Source organism: Hyperolius riggenbachi, chromosome 5 (genome assembly GCF_040937935.1).
Source record: "Hyperolius riggenbachi isolate aHypRig1 chromosome 5, aHypRig1.pri, whole genome shotgun sequence".
Lineage (NCBI taxonomy): Eukaryota > Metazoa > Chordata > Amphibia > Anura > Hyperoliidae > Hyperolius > Hyperolius riggenbachi.
Window position 1 is genome coordinate 445,164,331 of NC_090650.1, and position 24,584 is coordinate 445,188,914.

The 24,584-nt window shown below is 45.9% G+C and overlaps 1 protein-coding gene across 4 annotated transcripts in view; it reads left to right on the forward strand.

Moving 5' to 3' along the window:
• The window catches only part of LOC137519260 (microtubule-actin cross-linking factor 1, isoforms 6/7-like), a 277,534-nt gene that overhangs the window by 190,007 nt on the left and 62,943 nt on the right, over positions 1–24,584 (forward strand). For all 4 annotated transcript variants that reach the window (XM_068238155.1, XM_068238153.1, XM_068238154.1 and 1 more), the window contains exons 18-20: positions 3,416–3,556; positions 12,562–12,717; positions 23,918–24,115. In XM_068238155.1, coding sequence (XP_068094256.1) covers positions 3,416–3,556; positions 12,562–12,717; positions 23,918–24,115 — 495 coding nt within the window. The remainder of the gene's footprint in view (positions 1–3,415; positions 3,557–12,561; positions 12,718–23,917; positions 24,116–24,584) is intronic.

Below are 24,584 nucleotides of genomic sequence, written 5' to 3' on the forward strand. Positions count from 1 at the left end.
TGGAGATTATTTACAACCAATCCGATCAGAATTTCTGATCGCTCTAACGATTTTTCGCTAGAAATTGGACCGTTAGTGGCCAGCTTAAAAATGACATATGACATGAGATAAGCAAATACACATGTAATGCTAGCCCTGCTAAGAAATCACCAGAAGTTCTAAGTACAGCTAGAGTAAAAAAACAACAACTTGATTTCTTATCCATGCAAAAGAGCTTATTGAACAGCTTGTCAATTCAGTCCAGTTTCCTGAACAGTGGATAAAAGCCAATACAGCTTAGGAACAGAGAGATAAGGAAGGATTCTAGTGAGGTTTTACTGAAGGAATATTCAAAGTTCTGTATCGTTTTCTGGTAAACAAAGTGTAGATTGTAAACAGCAACTGTGACAGTCTGACACAATCCTAAAAATAAAGAAAATAAAAATATGAGACTCTTTTCTACACAGATAATTTTCTATTTATCCATTCTACACATACAATTCATTATCTCATAAGTTTCATTTCACTTCAGGCTCGCTCTAACATGTATAGCGAAGAAAACGTTATTCTGACAATAGACTCAATTACAGCCAACTTTCAGGTTGTGTTTTTTTTATTTCATGTATAAATAGTATGAAAAGAGAGGAGGGTTTATTGCTGTCTGTGTCCCCAGTGGGCAGATTCTCCCTGGCTTCCTGTCTCTGGGCTCTCCTAGCAGCTGCATGGCTCTGTGGGGACAAGAAAGCATTTCATGTATAAAAAGTATGAGAGAGGAGGGTTTATTGCTGTCTGTGTCCCGAGTGGGCAGATTCCCCCTGGCTTCCTGTCTCCGGGCTCCGCTAGCAGTTGCTTGGCTCTGTGGGGACAGGAAAGCATTTAATGTATAAATAGTATGAGAGAAGAGGGTTTATTGCTGTCTGTGTCCCCAGTGGGCAGATTCCCCCTGGCTTCCTGTCTCTGGGCTCTCCTAGCAGCTGCATGGCTCTGTGGGGACAGAAAGGCATTTCATGTATAAATAGTATGAGAGAGGAGGGTTTATTGCTGTCTGTGCCCCCAGTGGGCAGATTCCCCCTGGCTTCCTGTCTCTGGGCTCCGCTAGCAGCTGCATGGCTCTGTGGGGACAGGAAAGCATTTCATGTATAAATAGTATGAGAGAGGAGGGTTTATTGCTGTCTGTGCCCCCAGTGGGCAGATTCCCCCTGGCTTCCTGTCTCTGGGCTCCGCTAGCAGCTGCTTGGCTCTGTGGGGACAGGAAAGCATTTCATGTATAAATAGTATGAGAGAGGAGGGTTTATTGCTGTCTGTGTCCCCATTGGGTAGATTCCCCCTGGCTTCCTGTCTCTGGGCTCTGCTAGCAGCTGCTTGGCTCTGTGGGGACAGGAAAGCATTTCATGTATAATTAGTATGAGAGAGGAGGGTTTATTGCTGTCTGTGTCCCCAGTGGGTAGATTCCCCCTGGCTTCCTGTCTCTGGGCTCTGCTAGCAGCTGCTTGGCTCTGTGGGGACAGGAAAGCATTTCATGTATAATTAGTATGAGAGAGGAGGGTTTATTGCTGTCTGTGTCCCCAGTGGGTAGATTCCCCCTGGCTTCCTGTCTCTGGGCTCTGCTAGCAGCTGCATGGCGTTGTGGGGACAAGAAAGCATTTCATGTATATATAGTATGAGAGAGAAGGGTTTATTGCTGTCTGTGTCCCCAGTGGGTAGATTCCCCCTGGCTTCCTGTCTCTGGGCTCTGCTAGCAGCTGCATGGCTCTGTGGGGACAGGAAAGGAAAGACCATAATAAGAAATTACATAAATCGATAGAAGATTGCACACCACACAGTCGAGGTGCTGGGACCCATCTAAGTCATAAAGCAATCAAATCCAAAAGGTCCGCACACTCGCAGGATATGGTCACCATTCTGTTCGTGTTGCCTTGACAAAGGGGACCCCACGGGGCCCCGAAACGAATCGTTGGTCGTTGGAATGGAATATTGTCACATTGTCTGAATAAAAAACTTGGAAGTTTATCCTGCGAGTGTGCGGACCTTTTGGATTTGATTGCATAATAAGAAATTTATCCTGCGAGTGTGCGGACCTTTTGGATTTGATTGCATAATAAGAAATTAGACTCTTCCTCAGTACTGAAGATGGTTTATTTATTGCTGTCTGTGTCACAGTTTTGGGTAGACTTCTGAACTTCCTGTCTGGACAGTAAGGGCCCATTTCCACTGTGTTGGCCGGGGGCAGAGCCTACCACAAAGCCACCTCAATACTGATTCGAGCCAAAATCTAGGGGGCGGCATTTGGACAAACTGATTGGGCCACTTGGTGCCTGCATCCTCTCTGCTCTCCTGCCCAACTTCCTGGCACACACACTACCGTCCTCATCCACACATCCCTGAATCCCCGCCCTCATTCTACCAGTGGCACCGCCTCCTCTCCACTCTCCCGCCCACCTTCCTGGCACACACACTACTATCCTCATCCATGCATCCCCGCCCTCATTCCACTAGTGGCACCTGCCGCCCTTCCCTATGACATCATAAGAAACACAGCGAAGAGGACATAGTGGAAATGGCAGCTAAGGCATCGGGGGCCACACTGGGTGATTCTGGCATCTGGAGTCTCAGCACACTTTGCCAGCAGCTGTCAGCAATAGGGAATTGCGCTGTGTGCGGAGTAAAAAATCAGGCTGGTATTTTTTTACCGCAGTGGAAGAGCGCACATTGCCCCCACTTGGCTGCGATTCTCCATTGGCACAGGCGTATCTAGGGAAAAAAGCACCTATGGCACTAAAATCATGCCGCATGGAAGGGAGAGGAAGGCGCACCCTCTAAAAATATTAAGGTGTGATCACAATTTGGTTGTGTCCAAGTTGAAGTGAAGAATGGCCTGTAAGAATGAAGTATGGCAACAGGTCAGTGTGTACATATTCCACAAATAACAATAAGCAGATGGTTCCCACCCTAGAAAGTGTAATCAGGAAGCAGAATGTCCCTCAAAGATGAAAGACCCCCTAAACAGACCTCCATATATAGCTAACCTTTCGTCATGCTGTCTAGCATTGAGTTTACTGGCTCTGAATCGGTCGGCTCTGCTCCCTGAACACCCCCCTCCCCCAATTGACACAGAAGAGCAGAGGTGCAAAAGTAAGAGGCGCCCATGGCACGTGTCATACCTGCACCCCTCAAGATACGCCCCTGACCATAAGGAAGCATTATGTGCATTTTCACTTGTGATTTTTGGCAAGGGAGACTTACACAGATGAGGATGCTGGACAGCGATAAAAATCTAGAACAGGTTCTGTCTCAAAACCAATGTAAACATTTTGGAGCCAAACTTTGAGAATGTGAGGAGATTGGGGGAACTCTGCATGGGATATTGGGGGGCAGATTTATGTTATTAGCGACACCATGTGGTGTAATGAAGGAATGTTGTCTGTTTCCACCCCAGGAGTTTAAGAGAGAGCTGTACCAACACCGGGTGGAGCTGGAGAGCCTGGGGCACCAGAACCTGGATAAATCTGATGGCTTCCAGCTGGGCGATTACAGAGAGCGCTGGGACCGGCTGGAGGAGGAGGCCGTGAACCGCCAGGTGACCAATGACACCAGAAACGCTGCACATCTGCCAGAGACAAATCATTACACCGGAAACGCCGCACATCTGCCAGACATAAATCATTACACCGGAAACGCCGCACATCTGCCAGAGATAAATCATTACACCGGAAACGCCGCACATCTGCCAGACATAAATCATTACACCGGAAACGCCGCACATCTGCCAGACATAAATCATTACACCGGAAACGCTGCACATCTGCCAGACATAAATCATTACACCGGAAACGCCGCACATCTGCCAGACATAAATCATTACACCGGAAACGCCGCACATCTGCCAGAGATAAATCATTACACAGGAAACGCCACACATCTGCCAGAGATAAATCATTACACCAGAAACACCACACATCTGCCAGAGATAAATCATTACACCGGAAACGCTGCACATCTGCCAGAGATAAATCATTACACCGGAAACGCCACACATCTGCCAGAGATAAATCATTACACCAGAAACGCCGCACATCTGCCAGAGATAAATCATTACACCAGAAACACCACACATCTGCCAGAGATAAATCATTACACCGGAAACGCCGCACATCTGCCAGAGATAAATCATTACACCAGAAACGCCGCACATCTGCCAGAGATAAATCATTACACCAGAAACGCTGCACATCTGCCAGAGATAAATCATTACACCGGAAACGCCACACATCTGCCAGAGATAAATCATTACACCGGAAACGCCACACATCTGCCAGAGATAAATCATTACACCGGAAACGCCACACATCTGCCAGAGATAAATCATTACACCAGAAACGCCACACATCTGCCAGAGATAAATCATTACACCGGAAACGCCGCACATCTGCCAGAGATAAATCATTACACCAGAAACGCCGCACATCTGCCAGAGATAAATCATTACACCAGAAACGCCGCACATCTGCCAGAGATAAATCATTACGCCGGAAACGCCGCACATCTGCCAGAGATAAATCATTACACCGGAAACGCCACACATCTGCCAGAGATAAATCATTACACCGGAAACGCCACACATCTGCCAGACATAGATCATTACACCAGAAACGCCACACATCTGCCAGAGATAAATCATTACACCAGAAATGCCACACATCTGCCAGAGATAAATCATTACACCGGAAACGGCACACATCTGCCAGAGATAAATCATTACACCGGAAGCGCCACACATCTGCCAGAGATAAATCATTACACCAGAAACGCCGCACATCTGCCAGAGATAAATCATTACACCAGAAACGCCACACATCTGCCAGAGATAAATCATTGCACCGGAAAGGCCACACATCTGCCAGAGATAAATCATTAAACGGGAAACGCCACACATCTGCCAGAGATAAATCATTACACCGGAAACACCACACATCTGCCAGAGATAAATCATTACACCAGAAACGCCACACATCTGCCAGAGAAAAATCATTACACCAGAAACGCCACACATCTGCCAGAGATAAATCATTACACCGGAAACGCCACACATCTGCCAGAGATAAATCATTACACCGGAAACGCCGCACATCTGCCAGAGATAAATCATTACACCGGAAACGCCACACATCTGCCAGAGATAAATCATTACACCGGAAACGCCACACATCTGCCAGAGATAAATCATTACACCGGAAACGCCACACATCTGCCAGAGATAAATCCTTACACCGGAAACGCCACACATCTGCCAGAGATAAATCATTACACCGGAAACACCACACATCTGCCAGAGATAAATCATTACATGGGAAACGCCACACATCTGCCAGAGATAAATCATTACACCAGAAACGCCACACATCTACCAGAGATAAATCATTACACCGGAAACGCCACACATCTGCCAGAGATAAATCATTACACCGGAAACGCCACACATCTGCCAGAGATAAATCATTACACCAGAAACGCCACACATCTGCCAGAGATAAATCATTACACCGGAAACACCACACATCTGCCAGAGATAAATTATTACACCGGAAACGCCGCACATCTGCCAGAGATAAATCATTATACCAGAAACGCCACACATCTGCCAGAGATAAATCATTACACCGGAAACGCCACACATCTGCCAGAGATAAATCATTACACCGTAAACGCCACACATCTGCCAGAGATAAATCATTACACCAGAAACGCCGCACATCTGCCAGAGATAAATCATTACACCAGAAATGCCACACATCTGCCAGAGATAAATCATTACACGGGAAACGCCACACATCTGCCAGAGATAAATCATTACACCGGAAACACCACACATCTGCCAGAGATAAATCATTTCACCGGAAACGCCACACATCTGCCAGAGATAAATCATTACACCGGAAACGCCACACATCTGCCAGAGATAAATCATTACACCGGAAATGCCACACATCTGCCAGAGATAAATCGTTACATTAGAAACGCCGCACATCTGCCAGAGATAAATCATTATACCAGAAACGCCACACATCTGCCAGAGATAAATCATTACATTAGAAATGCCACACATCTGCCAGAGATAAATCATTATACCAGAAACGCCACACATCTGCCAGAGATAAATCATTACACGGGAAACGCCACACATCTGCCAGAGAAAAATCATTACACCAGAAACGCCACACATCTGCCAGAGATAAATCATTACACCGGAAACGCCACACATCTGCCAGAGAAAAATCATTACTCCAGAAACGCCACACATCTGCCAGAGATAAATCATTACATTAGAAACGCCACACATCTGCCAGAATTAAATCATTACACCGGAAACGCCACACATCTGCCAGAGATAAATCATTACACCAGAAACACCACACATCTGCCAGAAATAAATCATTACACCAGAAACGCCACACATCTGCCAGAGATAAATCATTACACCGGAAACGCCGCACATCTGCCAGAGATAAATCATTACACCAGAAACGCCACACATCTGCCAGAGATAAATCATTACACGGGAAACGCCACACATCTGCCAGAGATAAATCATTACACCGGAAACGCCGCACATCTGCCTGAGATAAATCATTACACCAGACACGCCACACATCTGCCAGAGATAAATCATTACACGGGAAACGCCACACATCTGCCAGAGATAAATCATTACACCGGAAACGCCACACATCTGCCAGAGATAAATCATTACACCGGAAACGCCGCACATCTGCCAGAGATAAATCATTATACCAGAAACGCCACACATCTGCCAGAGATAAATCATTACACCGGAAACGCCACACATCTGCCAGAGATAAATCATTACACCGTAAACGCCACACATCTGCCAGAGATAAATCATTACACCAGAAACGGCGCACATCTGCCAGAGATAAATTATTACACCAGAAATGCCACACATCTGCCAGAGATAAATCATTACACGGGAAACGCCACACATCTGCCAGAGATAAATCATTACACCGGAAACACCACACATCTGCCAGAGATAAATCATTTCACCGGAAACGCCACACATCTGCCAGAGATAAATCATTACACCAGAAACGCCGCACATCTGCCAGAGATAAATCATTACACCGGAAACGCCACACATCTGCCAGAGATAAATCGTTACATTAGAAACGCCGCACATCTGCCAGAGATAAATCATTATACCAGAAACGCCACACATCTGCCAGAGATAAATCATTACATTAGAAACGCCGCACATCTGCCAGAGATAAATCATTATACCAGAAACGCCACACATCTGCCAGAGATAAATCATTACACGGGAAAAGCCACACATCTGCCAGAGAAAAATCATTACACCAGAAACGCCACACATCTGCCAGAGATAAATCATTACACCGGAAACGCCACACATCTGCCAGAGAAAAATCATTACTCCAGAAACGCCACACATCTGCCAGAGATAAATCATTACATTAGAAACGCCACACATCTGCCAGAATTAAATCATTACACCGGAAACGCCACACATCTGCCAGAGATAAATCATTACACCAGAAACACCACACATCTGCCAGAAATAAATCATTACACCAGAAACGCCACACATCTGCCAGAGATAAATCATTACACCGGAAACGCCGCACATCTGCCAGAGATAAATCATTACACCAGAAACGCCACACATCTGCCAGAGAAAAATCATTACACGGGAAACGCCACACATCTGCCAGAGATAAATCATTACACCGGAAACGCCGCACATCTGCCTGAGATAAATCATTACACCAGACACGCCACACATCTGCCAGAGATAAATCATTACACGGGAAACGCCACACATCTGCCAGAGATAAATCATTACACCGGAAACGCCACACATCTGCCAGAGATAAATCATTACACCGGAAACGCCGCACATCTGCCAGAGATAAATCATTACACGGGAAACGCCACACATCTGCCAGAGATAAATCATTACACCGGAAACACCACACATCTGCCAGAGATAAATCATTACACCAGAAACGCCACACATCTGCCAGAGATAAATCATTACACAGAAACGCCACACATCTGCCAGAGATAAATCATTACATTAGAAACGCCGCACATCTGCCAGAGATAAATCATTATACCAGAAACGCCACACATCTGCCAGAGATAAATCATTACACCAGAAACGCCGCACATCTGCCAGAGATAAATCATTACACCGGAAACGCCGCACATCTGCCAGAGATAAATCATTACACCAGAAACGCCACACATCTGCCAGAGATAAATCATTACACCGGAAACGCCACACATCTGCCAGAGATAAATCATTACACCGGAAACGCCACACATCTGCCAGAGATAAATCATTACACCAGAAACGCCACACATCTGCCAGAGATAAATCATTACATTAGAAACGCCACACATCTGCCAGAATTAAATCATTACACCGGAAACGCCACACATCTGCCAGAGATAAATCATTACACCAGAAACACCACACATCTGCCAGAAATAAATCATTACACCAGAAACGCCACACATCTGCCAGAGATAAATCATTACACCGGAAACGCCGCACATCTGCCAGAGATAAATCATTACACCAGAAACGCCACACATCTGCCAGAGATAAATCATTACACGGGAAACGCCACACATCTGCCAGAGATAAATCATTACACCGGAAACGCCGCACATCTGCCTGAGATAAATCATTACACCAGACACGCCACACATCTGCCAGAGATAAATCATTACACGGGAAACGCCACACATCTGCCAGAGATAAATCATTACACCGGAAACGCCACACATCTGCCAGAGATAAATCATTACACCGGAAACGCCGCACATCTGCCAGAGATAAATCATTACACGGGAAACGCCACACATCTGCCAGAGATAAATCATTACACCGGAAACACCACACATCTGCCAGAGATAAATCATTACACCGGAAACGCCACACATCTGCCAGAGATAAATCATTACACCGGAAACGCCACACATCTGCCAGAGATAAATCATTACACCGGAAACGCTGGACATCTGCCAGAGATAAATCATTACACCAGAAACGCCACACATCTGCCAGAGAAAAATCATTACACCAGAAACGCCACACATCTGCCAGAGATAAATCATTACACCGGAAATGCCACACATCTGCCAGAGAAAAATCATTACACCAGAAACGCCACACATCTGCCAGAGATAAATCATTACACCGGAAATGCCACACATCTGCCAGAGAAAAATCATTACACCAGAAACGCCACACATCTGCCAGAGATAAATCATTACACCGGAAATGCCACACATCTGCCAGAGATAAATCATTACACCAGAAACGCCACACATCTGCCAGAGAAAAATCATTACACCAGAAACGCCACACATCTGCCAGAGATAAATCATTACACCAGAAACGCCACACATCTGCCAGAGAAAAATCATTACACCAGAAACGCCACACATCTGCCAGAGATAAATCATTACACCGGAAATGCCACACATCTGCCAGAGATAAATCATTACACCGGAAACACCACACATCTGCCAGAGATAAATCATTTCACCGGAAACGCCACACATCTGCCAGAGATAAATCATTACACCAGAAACGCCGCACATCTGCCAGAGATAAATCATTACACCGGAAACGCCACACATCTGCCAGAGATAAATCGTTACATTAGAAACGCCGCACATCTGCCAGAGATAAATCATTATACCAGAAACGCCACACATCTGCCAGAGATAAATCATTACACAGAAACGCCACACATCTGCCAGAGATAAATCATTACATTAGAAACGCCGCACATCTGCCAGAGATAAATCATTATACCAGAAACGCCACACATCTGCCAGAGATAAATCATTACACCAGAAACGCCGCACATCTGCCAGAGATAAATCATTACACCGGAAACGCCGCACATCTGCCAGAGATAAATCATTACACCAGAAACGCCACACATCTGCCAGAGATAAATCATTACACCGGAAACGCCACACATCTGCCAGAGATAAATCATTACACCGGAAACGCCACACATCTGCCAGAGATAAATCATTACACCAGAAACGCCACACATCTGCCAGAGATAAATCATTACACCAGAAACGCCACACATCTGCCAGAGATAAATCATTACACCGGAAACGCCACACATCTGCCAGAGATAAATCATTACACCAGAAACGCCACACATCTGCCAGAGATAAATCATTACACCGGAAACGCCACACATCTGCCAGAGATAAATCATTACACCAGAAACGCCACACATCTGCCAGAGATAAATCATTACACCAGAAACGCCACACATCTGCCAGAGATAAATCATTACACCGGAAACGCCGCACATCTGCCAGACATAAATCATTACACCAGAAACGCCGCACATCTGCCAGAGATAAATCATTACATGGGAAACGCCACACATCTGCCAGAGATAAATCATTACACAGGAAACTCCACACATCTGCCAGAGATAAATCATTACACTGGAAACGCTGGACATCTGCCAGAGATAAATCATTACACCAGAAATGCCGCACATCTGCCAGAGATAAATCATTACACCAGAAACGCCACACATCTGCCAGAGATAAATCATTACACTGGAAACGCCGCACATCTGCCAGAGATAAATCATTACACCAGAAACACCACACATCTGCCAGAGATAAATCATTACACCGGAAACGCCGCACATCTGCCAGAGATAAATCATTACACCAGAAACGCCGCACATCTGCCAGAGATAAATCATTACACCAGAAACGCTGCACATCTGCCAGAGATAAATCATTACACCGGAAACTCCACACATCTGCCAGAGATAAATCATTACACCGGAAACGCCACACATCTGCCAGAGATAAATCATTACACCGGAAACGCCACACATCTGCCAGAGATAAATCATTACACCAGAAACGCCACACATCTGCCAGAGATAAATCATTACACCGGAAACGCCGCACATCTGCCAGAGATAAATCATTACACCAGAAACGCCACACATCTGCCAGAGATAAATCATTACACCGGAAACGCCGCACATCTGCCAGAGATAAATCATTACACCGGAAACGCCACACATCTGCCAGAGATAAATCATTACACCGGAAACGCCGCACATCTGCCAGAGATAAATCATTACACCGGAAACGCCACACATCTGCCAGAGATAAATCATTACACCGGAAACGCCACACATCTGCCAGAGATAAATCATTACACATTTTACTTGTTTGTAGTCATAAGAAGAAATGACAGTTTTATTTTAATGAAAAACTAAGGGGCGGATTCATAACGCTGTATTATGTCAGTGATAAATATTTATTACTGAATTATTGGCTGCACTATAAATTATCACTGCTGTTTCCTGTTTGTAGAGTTACAGAGTACCCAGCAAGCTCATGGTGAACCAGAACTCCCAGGACTGTGTAAGGGGCTATAATGGGCCAAAATGCCCCCTTACTAAAATGTTAAAGTGAACCTTAAGCCAGAAAAAAAAAAATAAGTTTTACTCACCTGGGGCTTCTACCAGCCCCCTGCAGCAGTCCTGTGCCCTCGCAGCCACTCACTAATCCTCTGGTCTCCCGCTGCCAGCTAGTTCTGCTTCTACCAGCCCCCTGCAGCTGTCCCGTGCCCTCGCAGCCACTCACTAATCCTCTGGTCCCCCGCTGCCAGCTAGTTTCATTTTTGCCGACAGGCCCGTCAGGACTGGCCACGCGTATCTTTTTCTGCATTCCCGACTGTAATTAGCGCTATTGCGGGCCGCAATGCGTACATAAACATATCTATGCGTAGGTAATGCGGCAACGCGTATCTTTGTACGCGTTGCGGTCCGCAATAGCGCTAATTACAGTCGGGAATGCGGAAAAATATACGCGTGGCCAGTCCTGACGGGCCTGTCGGCAAAAATGAAACTAGCTGGCAGCGGGGGACCAGAGGATTAGTGAGGGGCTGCGAGGGCACAGGACTGCTGCAGGGGGCTGGTAGAAGCCCCAGGTGAGTAAAACTCATTTTTTTTTCTGGCTTAAGGTTCACTTTAAGCAAAACAAAATTTGCCTTCTTAAAACAGAAGGTATTTGCGATAATTCATGTTGGAGTGAGCTTGAGATGTCTCCCAGAGCAACACTGCTCAATATGCAAATTATCCTTTGTTGTCCCTTTAAGCTAACCACACCTCCAGAACTGCTGCAATTCAAAACAAAGATACACATGAAACAAAGTTGACAGAGGAGATCAGTGCAGGATCATCCACAGGGCACCCTGGGTGGGTATCAAGGAGTCTGGCTGCTGCCCTATTTGACCCTTTTACTAGCCCGTATTACAGGAAAGACTATACAACTTTGCCTTGGGCCCCATTTAATCGTAATCCTTCTTTGGAAGAGGTCTTGGTTTCTTCGTGCCTCTCTGAACTTTTCATTTAGCCGAGGTCTACAGGACTTGTAGTTACAGGTAGCAATGACCGGCCATGTTTCAGTGAGTTGCCCAATGCCAGAAGTGTTGTCTTGTAAATCCTCTCGCTATTCTTCTCACAGCACCAGCTGGAAGATGCTCTGCTTGGACTCGGCCAGTTCCAGAACCAGCTGGAGGAGCTGCTGAATTGGCTCTTGCACACCATGGAGCAGCTCCAGAGTCCCCGCCTGGCCTGCACCGACCTGCAGAGCTGTGAGATCGAGCTGGCCAAGCACAAGGTGAGTTCAGAGGGACCTCAGACACGTCCTACAAGACAAATCTTTCTTATCAGAATCTATGGTCGTGGCAGCAGAAACTTAAAGTTTTTAAAGTTTGCAATACACTATGCACAGCTAGTCATTAAAGGTATTACTTGAATAATTTGTTGATGTCAGCATATCCTGACAACTAACACACCAACCAGGCCACACTTCACTTGCTCTCCACCTCCATGCTTCACAGTTGGTGTGAGATGGTATTGTTCATATACTGTATTTGTTTTTTGCCAACAATGTCACTGTGCATTATATCTCTATTTATGTTTCATCTGTCCAAACAACATTGTTCCAGAAGGCTTGGGGCTTGTTCAAATACAACTTTACAAACCTAAGCCATGGTGACGTGTTTCTTTTTTTTTTTTTGCTCTGGAAAAAGTTAGGATAAAATAATCTAAATATGACTATCTTCAGATAACTACTCCGTACACTCTAATACACAGTATATATTTCCATTGGGGCAAATAGTGCATGCAAATCCTTCCTATGCTACAACACAAAAGCTGTTCTGATATATTAGAACAATTGGCAAATTTTTAACAACTTTACTGTGTTTGACTTGAGTGAGCTGCAGTGGGGACTGCATTAGCAATGACCTAGTTATTATCCATCTCTGCTTATGGTGGATCGGGGGGGGGGGGGGGGGGAGAAGGCATGTAAAAGGGGATGAGAACACTTACACTGGGGGACACCAGTCCTCGTGCTAGAATGATGAATGATGTGTGTTGGGTACTGAAAGTCCTGTGTGAGTTGGAGCTTTCTGTACATGCAGATAGATGCCCATTATAACAAGTTAGAGCTCTTTACAGAAGAGGGTAAATCATACACAACCATCAGGAATTGTAAGAGTGGACAGAGGCGCCAGCAGGATAAAAAGTACTAAAAAGTTTAAAATCCCTCAGGAGGTGGTGGTGGACTCGCCTTCCCGAAGCAGACAGGATACCGTCAGTTTTTATGACAACAGGTTTATTTATATACTCCAATTAACAGTGCAACGCATTTCACTGGTATATGCCCGGTTCCTCAGGCAATAACGAACAGGAGTACACACTGAAAGACAGAGACAAATACAGTGTCCTCAGACTCATGAACATCATGTTTGAGTGTTGTTATTAAAATCCTTGGTAAGGGGGCATAAAAATATACCGGGGGCCAAAAAAATATACCGGGGGGAACAGGTTGCCAGGCTGGGAAGAACCTGCTAGGGTGTTGGACATGGTGGGTGGACTTGGTAGTGGTGGATGGGAATGAATGAGGAAACACAGTGTACATTGATGGAAAAAAGTGGTGTGTGTTATAGTGTCAACCTAAGGTATGGGGTGTGAAAACATGGGGGAAGGGGGGGAATGAAAACCACAGAATAAAGTAATATATGGAAGGTCCTGAAAAAAATAGCACAATGTTTGACTTACAGTGCAGTCTTAAGGTCACGATAAGCGCCTCTGTACTGGTGTGGAGGTTTGCAGCTGCTTATATACCTAAATTGGTGGGTAAGTGACCAATCCTGCAGTGTGTGGAGGCGGGGGCTAGTTGAAGGACAATAGTCTACACCTATGGGGCTGTGGGGACAAAAGGGGGAGTGGGAAAATGGTTATGTAAGGGTTGGTGGGCGGGGTTTAAATGAAAGCCAGCATCTTTGCCTATAGGACTATGGGGGGGGGGGGGGGGGGCATGTCTGTTGTCCAATAGGGAGTAGGGGAATAGAGGTGTGAGGGTTTGTGGGCGGTGCAACGATAATGTCAAACCGCTATAATAGTCTATGGGCAGTGCACCTGGATGTGGCTGGATGGTGTAATGGTCAAGGGCTCTGCCTCTGACACAGGAGACCCGGGTTCAAACCCCGGCCCTGCCCGGCCAGCAAGCCAGCATCATCTACTCAGCATAAAAATAAGATGGTGAAATCAATTAAATAAAACAGAAATAGGAAATAAACAATTCTATCTGTATTGTATATACAGTATATGTAAATTGTGCAAGGTGCATGTCGCTACCACCTAGTGGTGATTTTTTAGATTGCTTTGGAAGATCATACAAATAACATTCTGAATAACAAAAAAATGCATAAGGGTGCAACTTCGGGCATAACATTGATGACAATTGGCTGTAGACATATTGGACAATCTTAAAAGTGAACATAAAAAGGCATAATATAGGTCTATATAGAAATATAATAAATATAATATAATATGAATAATAAATATGGAAATATTATAAAGGTATATAAAAGTATATGTAAAAAATGTATATAAAATATGCTGAGATTTAATTAAAAGAGAGGACCATTAAAAGAAACTGGTATTTGTTGAGTATTAATGAATTTTCTCCAGTTGTTCGTTGAGACCTTCTGGAGTTAAGGTTTTCAACATCTGTATCCAGAACATTTCGTGTTTTTTGAGCAGGTCAAAGGCGTTTGAACGGTTTTGTGGTATGGTTTCAATGAGGCTGATACGGAATAGGTCTGGATTGCTATTGTGTACTGTAGTGAAGTGACGTGATACGCTATGTAGTGGGTATTTGTTGAGGATGTTGCGTTTGTGTTGACCAATTCTGCTTCTTGCCAGTTGGGTGGTTCTACCCACATACTGCAGTTGGCAGGGGCAGGAGATGATGTAGATGACGAATCTGGATTCGCAGGTAATGGTGTCCTTTATTGGATAGGTTAACTCTGTAGTTTTAGACTGAAAGGTGTTAGTATGGGTGATGAATTTACAGGCTAGGCATCTTGAGTGGTTACAGGCTGAGCACCCTGGTGTATAAGTTGATGGGATGGGGTTGATGCTGTGGGTGTTGGAGCATAAACGGCTAGGGGCCAGGATGTTGCGGAGGCTGGGCGCTCGTCGGTAGGTGATGGCTGGTGTAGTGGGAATGATGGAACGGAGGTGTGGGTCCTGTAAGAGGATTTCCCATCTATTGTTGAGGATTTTCCGTATATTTTGGTGTTGTGAACTGTATTTGGTGAAGAATCTTGGTTCGGGTTCTGTGTTAGTGATTTTGGTCGTATTAGGGGGATTTTTTATTATAGGTTTTGCTTTATGATTGGTGTCTTTGAGTAGTTTCTTGGGATATTTGCGATCAAGAAATTTTTGGGTTAGAACGTTGGACTGGCTGTGGTAATCTTGGGAATACGTGCAGTTTCTGTAAATTCTTCTAAATTGGCTGTAAGGTGTGTTTTTGGTCCAGAGGCGGCGGTGGAAACTGTGGAAGTGGATATAATTGTTGGCATCAACGGGTTTGAAATAGGTTTTGGTTTTGATTTGGTCTGTGTCTATGAATAATGTGAGGTCTAGAAATTCTATGGAGGTGGGGTCATGTGGTGATGTAAATTGTAAGCCTGCTGAGTTGGAGTTGAGGAAATTAATGAAACTGGGGATGGTGGTTATGTCTTCTTTTCCAAAAAAAAATCAAATCATCTATGTAACGTTTGTAAAATAGAATGTTGTGGGAGAAAGCATTGTCTTGAGTCATTTTGAGTTGTTGAAGGTATCCCATGGGCAAATTTGCGTAGGAGGGGGAGAACGAGCTGCCCATCGAAACTCCGCTCGTCTGACGATAAATTTTATCTTGAAAAGTGAAAATATTGTTGTTGAGTATGAATTCTGCGCATTGTGTAATGAAAGTTTTTGTTGTGATGGCTGCATGGGAGATTGGGCACTAAGGAAGGGTTGTAATGCAGTGAGGCCAAAGATATGTGGGACGTTGGTGTATAAAGATGTGACGTCACAGGTGAGCCAGACACAATCTGGCTGCCAGGATATGGACTGTAGGAGTTCTATGAGATGTTGGGAATCTTTGAGAAATGAGGGTAATGTTTGTACGTATGTTTGTAGGTGTGTGTCCACAAACCGGGATAGATTGCTGGTAACCAATAAGTCAATACCAGAAATGATAGGTCTACCTGGTGGTTTGCTGATATTTTTAAGAATTTTGGGAAGATAATAGAAGAAAGGAGTTTTTGGATGGGGATTAATTATACAATTTCTTTCATTTTTCGTGATGATGTTGTTAAGGTAGGCGGTGTTGATAAAATCCTTCAGTATTTTATTGATATCTGGGGTAGGGTCTGTAGTTAATGTTTCATAGTATTTAGGGCAGGGGTTTGCAACCTTTAAGACATAAAGAGCCACTTGGACCCGTTTCCGAAAACAGAAAAAAAACTGGGAGCCGCAAAACCATTTGCACAAATCGTTAGCAGATATGACCCCCATATGCACAAATCGTTAGCAGATATGACCCCCATATGCACAAATCGTTAGCAGATATGACCCCCATATGCACAAATCGTTAGCAGATATGACCCCCATATGCACAAATCGTTAGCAGATATGACCCCCATATGCACAAATCGTTAGCAGATATGACCCCCATATGCACAAATCGTTAGCAGATATGACCCCCATATGCACAGAGCGTTAGCAGATATGACCCCCATATGCACAGAGCGTTAGCAGATATGACCCCCATATGCACAGAGCGTTAGCAGATATGACCCCCATATGCACAGATTGTTAGCAGATATGACCCCAATATGCACAGATTGTTAGCAAATATGACCCCCATATGCACAGATTGTTAGCAGATATGACCCCCATATGCACAGAGCGTTAGCAGATATGACCCCCATATGCACAGATTGTTAGCAGATATGACCCCGATATGCACAGATTGTTAGCAGATATGACCCCCATATGCACAGATTGTTAGCAGATATGACCCCCATATGCACAGAGCGTTAGCAGATATGACCCCCATATGCACAGATTGTTAGCAGATATGACCACGATATGCACAGATTGTTAGCAGATATGACCCCATATGCACAATCCTTCAGCAGATCTGAAAAAAAGCTATTTACTCACCTAATCAGAAGACCTCCTGTCACGATGTCCTCCTGTCCCGACCTCCGGTCCCGACCTTGTGGCGCGCAACCTCCTCCTACGTCACGTCCTGCCTGCCTGCATTACACTGCAGGGCTACGGGAAAATGGCCGCCCGAAGCCCTGCTCTGCACTGGTCCGGCGGCCTCTCCAGCGACAACAGCATAAATCACACGAGCGCCACAGCCAGTCAGCCACTGACACCGGAGCCGCGGCGAAGGTGGAAAAGAGCCGCATGCGGCTCCGGAGCCGTGGGTTGCCGACCCCTGATTTAGGGTCTCCCAAAAGACGGTTGGCCTCCTCTATGTAGTCTCATTTGTTGAGGATGACAATCCCTCCCCCTTTATCGGCTGATTTAATGACTATTTGTGGGTTCTTTTGTAGGCCATTCAACGCAGTTTTTTCTGTTTTTCTAAGATTGGCGGTGGTTGGGATGTTGTCGTTTTGTAGTTTTTGTAGGTCGTGAAGGACTAGGGAATAGAATGTATTGATGTAGTGTCCTTTGGATTCGACGGGATAGAAGCGGGAGCGTCCTTTTAGATTGGTGTTAATATATTTTTCTGTTTGTAGTTCTGTAGTCGACACATTTTTACAAACGTTACATAGATGATTTGATTTTTATTTGGAAAAGAAGACATAACCACCATCCCCAGTTTCATTAATTTCCTCAACTCCAACTCAGCAGGCTTACAATTTACATCACAACATGACCCCACCTCCATAGAATTTCTAGACCTCACATTATTCATAGACACAGACCAAATCAAAACCAAAACCTATTTCAAACCCGTTGATGCCAACAATTATATCCACTTCCACAGTTTCCACCGCCGCCTCTGGACCAAAAACACACCTTACAGCCAATTTAGAAGAATTTACAGAAACTGCACGTATTCCCAAGATTACCACAGCCAGTCCAACGTTCTAACCCAAAAATTTCTTGATCGCAAATATCCCAAGAAACTACTCAAAGACACCAATCATAAAGCAAAAACTATAATAAAAAATCCCCCTAAAGGTGGCCATACATGGTACAATTTTTCAATTAGATAATTTAGTTCGATTATTCCGTTAGATCGAATATAAAGATTTTTTCAGCATGTCCGATCATTTTTCCCGAAAAAACGGGATAATCGTTCGAATTTCTTGATCGAAAAAAAAAATATTTTCAACTTTCATTCAATTCGATCATTTAGATCGAATAAACGGGAAAATCGAACATTTTTATTGTACCGTGTATGGCCACCATAATACGACCAAAATCACTAACACAGAACCCGAACCAAGATTCTTCACCAAATACAGTTCACAACACCAAAATATACGGAAAATCCTCAACAATAGATGGGAAATCCTCTTACAGGACCCACACCTCCGTTCCATCATTCCCACTACACCAGCCATCACCTACCGACGAGCGCCCAGCCTCCGCAACATCCTGGCCCCTAGCCGTTTATGCTCCAACACCCACAGCATCAACCCCATCCCATCAACTTATACACCAGGGTGCTCAGCCTGTAACCACTCAAGATGCCTAGCCTGTAAATTCATCATCCATACTAACACCTTTCAGTCTAAAACTACAGAGTTAACCTATCCAATAAAGGACACCATTACCTGCAAATCCAGATTCGTCATCTACATCATCTCCTGCCCCTGCCAACTGCAGTATGTGGGTAGAACCACCCAACTGGCAAGAAGCAGAATTGGTCAACACAAACGCAACATCCTCAACAAATACCCACTACATAGCGTATCACGTCACTTCACTACAGTACACAATAGCAATCCAGACCTATTCCGTATCAGCCTCATTGAAACCATACCACAAAACCGTTCAAACGCCTTTGACCTGCTCAAAAAACACGAAATGTTCTGGATACAGATGTTGAAAACCTTAAAGGGAACCAGAGACGAAGCACCCTTGTGTATTTTACCATGTATATCAGTAAGAACATTAGAGAAAACACTTACCCTGCTCTCTGTTTCGTCCTCACTGCTAAAAGTGTCTGTTATCAGCAGTCACAAGAATCCCAGACTGAGCAATTAAATCTGGCTTTGCTGGGAATGATTATAGCTGAGTCATTATAGCAAAGCCACAAGGGGGCAGGCTTGGGCTTGAAATAACACCACAGAATACAGACTTAGCTATAATCTTTCTGTAGCAAAGCTAGACGGAGCAGCCTGACTTCTCAGTCGGGGATTCTTATCAGACGTGATAACAGTCAGATTACACAGAGAACAATGAAACAAAGGGCAGATTAGGTGTTTACTGTCATGTTCCCACTGATTTATAAGGTAAAATACAAGAGGGTGCTTCATCTCTGGTTCTCTTTAACTCCAGAAGGTCTCAACGAACAACTGGAGAAAATTCATTATTAGTCAACAAATACCAGTTTCTTTTAATGGTCCTCTCTTTTAATTAAATCTCCGCATATTTTATATACATTTTTTAATGTTTCCATATTTATTATTCATATTATATTATATTTATTATATTTATATATAGACCTATATTATACCTTTTTATGTTCACTTTTAAGATTGTCCAATATGTCTACAGCCAATTGTCATCAATGTTATGCCCGAAGTTGCACCCTTATGCATTTTTTTGTTATTCAGAATGTTATTTGTATGATCTTCCAAAGCAATCTAAAAAATCACCACTAGGTGGTAGCGACATGCACCTTGCACAATTTACATATACTGTATATACAATACAGATAGAATTGTTTATTTCCTATTTCTGTTTTATTTAATTGATTTCACCATCTTATTTTTATGCTGAGTAGATGATGCTGGCTTGCTGGCCGGGCAGGGCCGGGGTTTGAACCCGGGTCTCCTGTGTCAGAGGCAGAGCCCTTGACCATTACACCATCCAGCCACATCCAGGTGCACTGCCCATAGACTATTATAGCGGTATGACATTATCGTTGCACCGCCCACAAACCCTCACTCCTCCATTCCCCCACTTCCTATTGGACAACAGACACGTCCACACCCCATAGTCCTATAGGCAAAGATGCTGGCTTTTATTTAACCCCCGCCCACTAACACTTACATAACCATTTTCCCACTCCCCCTTTTGTCCCCACAGCCCTATAGGTGTAGACTATTGTCCTTCAACTAGCCCCCCCCCCCCTTTTTATGCCCCCTTACCAAGGATTTTAATAACAACACTCAAACATGATGTTCATGAGTCTCAGGGACACTGTATTTGTCTCTGTCTTTCAGTGTGTACTCCTGTTCGTTATTGCCTGAGGAAGCGGGCATATACCCGCGAAATGCGTTGCACTGTTAATTGGAGTATATAAATAAACCCATACCTCCCAACTTTTGAAAATGCCAAAGAGGGACACTTAAGCCACGCCCCCTGCGCGGCCTTAAGCCACACCCCTGCTTTTGCAGGAGCGTGACAATGGGAGGGAGGAGGGTGCCAGTGGATTGGGAGAAGGGTGCCACTGGGTGGGGAGGAAGGTGCCCGTGGGGGGGGAGGTGGGTGCCACTGGGTGGGGAGGAGGGTGCCAGTAGGTGGGGAGGAGGGTGCCATTGTGGGTGGGGAGTAAGGCGCCATTGTGGTTGGGGAGGTGGGTGCCATTGTGGGTGGGGAGGAGGGTGCCCATGGGTGGAGAGTAGGGTGTCCATGGGTGGGGAGGAGGGTGCCACTGGGTGGGGAGGAGGGTGCCTGTGGGTGGAGAGGAGGGTGCACATGGGTGGGAGGAAGGTGCCTGTGGGTGGAGAGTAGGGTGCACATGGATGGGGTGGAGGGTGCCACTAGGTGGAAAGTTGAGTGCCAATGGGTGGAGAGGAGGATGCATCTGGGTGGGGAGTAGGGTGTCCATGGGTGGGGAGTAGGGTGTCCATGGGTGGAGAGTAGGGTGTCCATGGGTGGAGAGTAGGGTGTCCATGGGTGGGGAGGAGGGTGCCTGTGGGTGGAGAGGAGGGTGCACATGGGTGGGAGGAAGGTGCCTGTGGGTGGAGAGTAGGGTGCACATGGATGGGGTGGAGGGTGCCACTAGGTGGAAAGTTGAGTGCCAATGGGTGGAGAGGAGGATGCATCTGGGTTGAGAGGAGGGTGCCCATGGGTGCGGAGGAGGGTGCCACTGGGTGGAGAGTAGGGTGCCCAGGGGTGGAAAGGAGGGTGCCACTTAGGGTGGGGAGGAGAGTGCCACTTTGGGTGGGGAGGAGGGTGCCACTTTGGGTGGGGAGGGTAGGGAGGAGGGTGCATCTGGGTGGGGAGGAGGGTGCATCTGGGTGGGTAGGGTGGGGAGAAGGGTGCCACTTTGGGTGGGGAGGAGGGTGCATCTGAGTGGGTAGGGTGGGGAGAAGGGTGCCACTTTGGGTGGGTAGGGTGGGGAGGAGGGTGCCACTTTGGGTGGGTAGGGTGGGGAGGAGGGTGCATCTGGGTGGGTAGAGTGGGGAGAAGGGTGCCACTTTGGGTGGGGAGGAGGGTGCCTGGGCAGAGAGGAGGCAAAAAAAAATCGATAGTCCAGCCGCGCAATGCGGGGAGTGGGGCTGCATCATCCTCCCTCCCTCCCTCCGGCTCTCTGAAGCTACCTACTGTGTGGGCCCCCCCGGGATGCAGAGTTTGCGCAGCGGTGGTCACATACCTGTTTATGCGCTCGTACGGGAGCCTGCTCTTCTCTTCTAGTTCCTGTTTCCTATGTTGTCATAGGAAACAGGAAGTAGAATGAAGCCGGCTCCCGTACAAGCGCATGGACAGGTATGTGACCACCGCTGCGCAAACTCTGCATCCCGGGGGGGCCCACACAGTAGGTAGCTTCAGCGAGCCGGAGGGAGGGAGGGAGGATGATGCAGCCCCACTCCCCGCATTGCGCGGCTGGGCTATCGATTTTTTTTTTTTTGCCTCCTCTCTGCCCGATTTTTTTTTTTCAGTCAACTCTTCAGCCCGGGACTTCGGAGGGTGGCAGCGGGATAGCGGGAGGGGCCCCCCAACCCGTGACAGTCCCGCCGAAAACGGGACGGTTGGGGGGCATGATAAACCTGGTGTCATAAAAACTGACGGTATCCTGTCTACTTCGGGAAGGCGTGTCCACCACCACCTCCTGAGTAGAGATGTGGCGAATGGTTCCCGAACCGTTCGCCGGTGAACATCTCCAAATCCCTGGGGCTTTTACTACTTCCAGGTCGCACTGACCCAGAGTAGTACGCCTGCGCTGCCCGGCAGAGCGCGTTCTAGATCGCGCTCCTGTTGCCGGGCACTTTCTGCGCGTGTGCGTGACGTCATGAACGACGTCTCGCTCATGCGCAGAGAGTGCCCGGCAACAGGAGCGCGATCCAGGACGCGCTCCGCCGGGCAGCGCAGGCGTACTACTCTGGGTCAGTGCGACCCGGAAGTAGTAAAGGCCCCAGAGATGTTCGCTGGGCGAACAGTTCGCCGCATCTCTACTCCTGAGGAATTTTTAACTTTTTAGTACCTTTTATCCTGCTGGCGCCTCTGTCCACTCTTACATTACCAATATCCACTCCTGGTGGAGGGGTTGATCCCCATTTTTCCTTATCTTCAGAGAGCGACTTTTAACCCTGAGTGAGGACAGGTCTAATCTCCTCACCTGCCTGTAAAGTGGTTACCTAGGAGGTAACCCACTTTTGTGAGTATATACATTATATACTGTTCATATTCTTACTCATTGTTTTGCATACTGCACTATATTGGGCTCTTGGTGTCCCCTCTTCTTTACCACCATCAGGAAGTACAGCTTACTTAGAACAGAGAGAATACAGAGTGAATACAGGACATCACAATATCATAAAGATTACCATCATGTTTTCCACACAGTGACATCTTGTGGTTGTTTTACTATACTGCAGTTTAAGGTAACAATACTGTTGATTCTTCCAACAATGTGTGCCTAAAGATTACAAACAATTATTTAGGGCAAAACACGTCAGTTTTTTAATGCCTGTTGCAACACAGCTCACCAGTCAATGGTGAAGAGTGACACAAGGATTTCAGAGGAGGAATGCAGCCACACTAATCCAATATCGCCCGCATGACATCAGCCCAGCAGCAGCACATGAGAGGTGAAGGGGAGAGGGGGGTCTTTATTATTGTAGCTCACAGAAAATTGTGGTCACAAAGGCCTCCCCACCCCCCAGACTGCTGGCTAAAATAATCTGTGCTTATAAAATGCCCAGAATCTCCTTCACTCATTAGAAGCAGAGAAGTCACTCTGTAGCAGCGGTGAAATGTCTTATGGAGCAGGAGCGGGATGAAGTTCTGTTGGAGATTCCACATCCTGCATAGAATGATTCTGGTTATTTGTCCAGGTTCTGAGGAATGACGTTCTGTCGCACACTCGCACGGTGGAGGCTGTAGATGAAGCTGGAAGGGCGATCCTGCTGACGTCCCTCAGTGACGGGATGGACACTCTTCAGGCCAGGCTCAGCGAGCTGACGCAGAGGTGGGAGTTTGTCCGGAGCGAGACGGAGAGGCGGCAGCTGGAGCTGGAGAATGACCTCAGCCGGGTAACTCATAGTAAATGTAATACGTTTTATTTATAGATTATAGATCGTTAGATGGCTATGTGATTCGTCTTACGGATGCCGGGTTCAGGTTTGTGGGATCACTCTGCTATCGTGGCGCTGTCAGGATTCTCATTTAGAACACGGCGATGGTTTTTAGCTATGAACAGACCAGGGCTGATATTCCTATCTTAGGACTTGTGTACATTTGCATTTGATTTGCTTTACTTTGAATAGAGTTTAATTTGTATTTGAGTAGCATTTGCTTTCAGCCACCCAGAGGTTTTCCTGCACTCTGTAAGTATGTTTGTTTTTTTGTACCTGTTTTAAAGGGTACCAGAAGTGACAAGTAGCATGATGAGATAATCCTGTGTGTATATAGACCCGATCCTACATAGATCTAGGCTGAGTTCCTTCTTCTTTTTTTCTCAGTGTAAGAATGCAGAGACACTGTCACTTCAGTCAGACTGTA